The 5,119-nt window shown below is 41.1% G+C and overlaps 1 protein-coding gene across 1 annotated transcript in view; it reads right to left on the bottom strand.

Annotated features, from left to right (window-relative positions):
* Nucleotides 1-1,077: 1,077 nt before the first annotated feature.
* The window catches only part of aldh9a1a.1 (aldehyde dehydrogenase 9 family, member A1a, tandem duplicate 1), a 45,186-nt gene continuing 41,144 nt past the window's right edge, over nt 1,078-5,119 (bottom strand). The window contains exons 9-11 of the mRNA XM_048539264.2: nt 3,502-3,643; nt 1,528-1,640; nt 1,078-1,420 (exon numbers count right to left, since the gene is read on the bottom strand). Of these exons, the coding sequence (XP_048395221.1) occupies nt 1,326-1,420; nt 1,528-1,640; nt 3,502-3,643 (350 nt within the window). The 3' untranslated portion in view covers nt 1,078-1,325. The remainder of the gene's footprint in view (nt 1,421-1,527; nt 1,641-3,501; nt 3,644-5,119) is intronic.

Below are 5,119 nucleotides of genomic sequence, written 5' to 3'. Positions count from 1 at the left end.
TTGTTTCATTGATTTTGTACAGCAGTGCATCCTCCCATACATTACATTTCAGAAAATGTACATACTTGTTACAAGTGTGAATTTTTAATCAACTGCTTTAAACTGAGTATTCGGCCTATTTATTAAGCAGATTGTTGAACAAGACAAGCTCCAGACTGCTGAAAGAGTGAGGTTCAAGTTTTTCCTACCATTAGTTCTGGAAAGGGCAGAAGTTGAATATGGGAATATAAGGTTGATTATCAGCTTGGTTCTACTGTAGCATTCTTGCCTGGGTGAGTTTACAACTTCATCCAAAGGACTCGTTCAGCCTTTACTCTCAAGTTGACTTCTATAGTCCTCAACAGTGCACTGAAACCACAGCTGCCTGCTTTAGTAAACATAGCATCTCAACAGCAGGTTCTTCAGATAGTAGTGAAATATACCAAAGACTGACATTTAATAACCAACTCCCACATCACACTAACTTTCAAAAAATGACCTTGCCGAAGAATTTTTCAGTTGTTAAGAAATTCAGAAATTAGAACAGTAACCTTAATGAGCATCTTGCATAGAAATGTTCATGAATGGTATAGTCATTTTGTCTTGCAAAAATAAAAAAAAATCACCTTTTAAAAACAACTTTGAGTCTTCAGTTTGTGTGGTTTAAAACAAAACTAAATTAGCTATTTATTTTTGCAGTTTACCTTTTCCCACCATTTGAAAATGGTAAAACTTTCAGATGCTATCCCTTGCCTTTGACATTCATCGTCAAGCAATACACTAAACTTTCTGCCTTTACGCCATGAGGTGTATAGTACCATGAACATAATTATGTACAAGTAGCACCAAAATCCAAATTGTTGCATAGCTACATATCCAACTTGGGATTCCTGGTTTAGATTTTAGCAATCACAATTTACAGTAGATAATGGGTTACCTTCCTTTCAAGCAAGAGAAGGGACTGAGGCTACAATGACAAATCAGAGGTTTAGGTTAAAACTTCCATTGACACCAAAGTAAAGAAATTGGTCAAAACGTTCTGCTTCAATCCAACCTGAAGTTAGAGCTACTCGTGCAAGAAGTTACTACTGAAAACAGTGAAGATATGTTTTGATTTTATTAAGCAAGACAATCCAATTTTAATGAAGAACAGGACAGCAAAAATCATTTTACAAGAGAGGGTCCAGTTATGGTTTGAATGGTGATCGTGGGCTTTCAAATGACAGAATAATCAATATCAACACACACAGTTTGGACATTTAAATCAGAAACAAGAAAATGAGCCACCACTGTTATAAACTAACCTGAAACAAGAGGTCGAGTTTAGGCACGAACAGTATTGCAATTTAGAAAGAACATTCTGGATCTCCCATTTCCACATAAACGCTTTTCAGTTGTGTATAATATTCAATTGTCGCTATTCCATTCTCTTTTCCAAACCCTGCAACAGTTGAGATTTCTTTCAGTTATCTGCAAATTTAATTACTCTTTAAGGGGAAGAAAAAAAGCTCCCCCACTCCCCCACCACGTAACAGAATGGATCGATACCTGACATTTTATATCCTCCAAAAGGCATTTCAATGGGGGAGACATTGTAGTTGTTTATAAAACATGTCCCTGCCTCAAGAGCGGCTGCCATCCGATGAGCCCGAGTCAAATCTCTGAAAAAAAAATTACCCATTTAATCAACATTTACAGAAAGAAGCAAACATCCCCCCCGCCCACCAAAACCATCTCCTTATTTCACAACTGTCCAATAAAAGTGACATTTTTTAAGATTAGATTCCCTACAGTGTGGAAACAGGCCCTTCGGCCCAACAAGTCTGGCAGCATCCCTGCAGAGAAAACAGTTAACGTGTCAAGTCAAGTGGCCCTTCTTCAGAAGATTCTAGAATCGAAATATTATGGTCACTTGTCTCAAAATGTTAACTCTGTTAATGGTGATGGTATCACTAGGTTTGTTAATCCAGAGACCCAGGTAATGTTCTGGGGACCCAGGTTTCAATCCCATTTGTGGCAGATGGTGGAATTTAATTTCAGTTTTTTAATGAAATTCAAGCATCTAATGACGACCAAAATAGTGTTGACTGTCAGAATATACCTATCTAGTTCACTAATGCCCTTTGGGGAAGGAAAATATCATCCTTACCTGGTCTGGCCTGCATACAACTCTAGACCCAAGAGGTGCGGTTGACTCGTAACTGCCCTCTGGACAATGACGGATGGGCAATAAATGCAGGCAGAGCCAGTGACGCCTACATCCCGTGAATGAGCAACAACCAAACAAAAATTATTCCTAACAGTCTGCGAATTTTTTCTGCAGCTTGGTTTAGCGACACCCTAACATGGCCACAGAGATCAAAAGGTGACCAAAAGTGAAGCGCATTTTGAACCCAGGCGACCTAAAGCGAACTACCAGTGATAAGATGATGAGTCAGGCTCAGGCAAATTGTTCACCATCGCTTTGAAATGCACCAATATGAAGCAGAATGCTCAAACAGCATTCAGCCTGAACTCTATGAGCAGTATTTCAACAACCCCCACTGATAATCATAGTATTACTGCTACAAAAGAAAAGCAGTAAGGCTCTTCCTGTCCAGTATTTCATTATTATTCCTTCCTAAATGAGCACCTATGTTTCAATACAAAAAGTGGGCTCTTTTCTGGTCCTTCAGCGTGCCCGCTCCTCTCAACCAATGGATACTTGCTCACTTACCCACACGTTAACCACTCTTCCTCCTCTTTTGGTTAGAGCAGGAACCAAATGTTCACGTGAATCCAAATTTACACTGTCCCCAGCCCCACTTCAAATAATTAGACAAAAACACTTTGCAAGACATTAGGTCAGGCCATTAAATAGCTGGTCCAAATCAGCAAAATCGTTAATTTGACCGATTCTATTGCAGCATTTCAGTAGGATGCCATGCTGACAGCTCAGTTATGTGACAAAATGTTGTGATCAAGGACTATGATACAGAGACAGAGACAATCTCAGGGAGGGTTTAACCATTTAGTTGAGGAAAGAAACGTAATTGCCACTCAGTAAGGAAAGCAGCCTTAAGGATCTAAGTATTCAAAAACAGAGAACAGAGGCTTCATCACATCATATTAGGGGCTGTTTTCCCTGAAATTATTTAGAAACAAAAAAGGTACGAACAGCCCCTTAAGCATTAGTATTAATGTTCTGGACTGCATTCTCCTCAGAGCGTATAACCTCTTCACTAGGAAAGAACTGCTTAGGAATTAGCTCTGGAAATCCACATGCATGCTCAGTGTGTAGTTCCGGGCATGTATGGGCATAGTACGGGCAAGCAATCCTATTGCAACTGCCTAACAGTCTGGACTGATCTCATCAGTAAGCATCACTTAGTGGCCAGGATTCAAAATTCTGGTCAATTTTTCTCTTCTCAATCCCTAAAATCACCCTTGTTGAGATCATCTAGCTGGGTCCACATTACAGAAAAAACCACAGTAATCCTCAGTAAATTATTAAGTGAGCGATCTCCGTGAGGGGTACTGTACCTGGTGAACACGCCAGCTGCCAAACCGAGGTCAGTGTTATTCGCTCTCTCTATAACCTCCTCCTCTGTTTCGAATGCCAACACTGACATTACAGGTCCAAATATCTCCTCCTTAACACAGGTCATCTCATCGTTGCAATTTCCTGCATACATAAAAACGATATATCACTACTTATGGATGCCACAGATTCATCTGCAACACGAAAGAAAGTGTTCAACCTCTCCACTGCATTGACCATCTTCCCAGCATCAGACGATTGTTCAATTCAGAGAGGGGCCAGGCGCCCTCATCCCTAACACCGATTCATGTGCAGGACAGAACTAATGTGGCTTTTTCTCCAAAACATTCCTTCCATCTAACGGTTGTCTGGAAACTTGTAGTCATGATCTGGCATGAAGGTGGTAGTTACAGGTTCACCATTCAGACCACTGAGTCTGCTCTGCTATTCAATGGGATCGTGGCCGATTTGATAAACCTCACTCCAATTTCCTGCATTTACCCCATAATCTTTATTCCTTAACTGATTAAAACCTACATCATCCATGACCCAACCTCTAACTCTTCGTGGTAAAGCATTCAGTAGCCTTTAAGAGAAGAAATGCCTCCTCATTTCTGTCTTCAATGTGTGACCCCCGAGATCATGCCCTCTGCTCCTCGACTCTCCCTTTCGGAAAATCAACATTCCTGCTAACAAACCAAACAGCTGGGATAACATGAGTAGGTATCCAGCCATGTGGGTTATCTTCAGCATGATCTGATTTTAGGTTATCTCTCCACTTTAATTTATCCGTTCATTGGTCATCCCTTCACTTGTTATTCAGCTGTTGACACTTCATTCACATCGTTTAACACTTTTGATCACCTGCAAAGACTTGCTATTCAGCCTATCAACACACACTTAGGCTATGTACTTATCATCGTAGATTATCACAAAATCCTTACAGTGTGGAAACAGGCCCTTTCGCCCAATAAATCCACACCGATCCTCAAAGCATCCCACCCAGGCCTATCCACTTACTCTACATATCTGAACACTATGGGTAATTTAGAATGGCCAATCCACGTAACCTGCACATCTCTGGACCTTGGGAGGAAATCAGAGCACCCGGAGGAAACCCGCACAGACACGGGGAGGACGTGCAAACTCCACACAGTGGCCCGAGGGTAGAATCAAACCCAGGTCCCTGGCACTGTGGGGCAGCAGTGCTAACCACTGAGCCACCTGGACTGGCTCGAGAGCAGGAACTCATCACCAACGGGTGTAAATCAGTGTACTTCCACCATACAGATCACGTTACAGCATCTCACAACAGAAAAAAAAGTCAATCCACCAGGCCTGACTTAAAGTGAAATCGATGTTCAAATCACTACCAGTGATATGATGAGGAGTCAGGCTCAGGCAAATTGTTCACCATCACTTTGAAATGCACCAATACGAAGCAGAATGCTCAAACAGCATTCAGTCTGAACTCTATGAGCAGTATTTCAACAACCCCCACTGATAATCATAGTACTACTGCTACAAAAAAAAGCAGTAAGGCTCTTCCTGTCCAATATTTCATTATTATTCCTTCCTAAATGAGCACCTATGTTTCAATACAAAAAGTGGGCTCTTTTC

This window comes from Stegostoma tigrinum, chromosome 8 (genome assembly GCF_030684315.1).
Source record: "Stegostoma tigrinum isolate sSteTig4 chromosome 8, sSteTig4.hap1, whole genome shotgun sequence".
In the NCBI taxonomy this organism is placed as follows: Eukaryota; Metazoa; Chordata; class Chondrichthyes; order Orectolobiformes; family Stegostomatidae; genus Stegostoma; species Stegostoma tigrinum.
The sequence above is the reverse complement of the archived record's forward strand: the minus strand, read 5'-3'. Positions and strand labels throughout refer to the sequence as shown.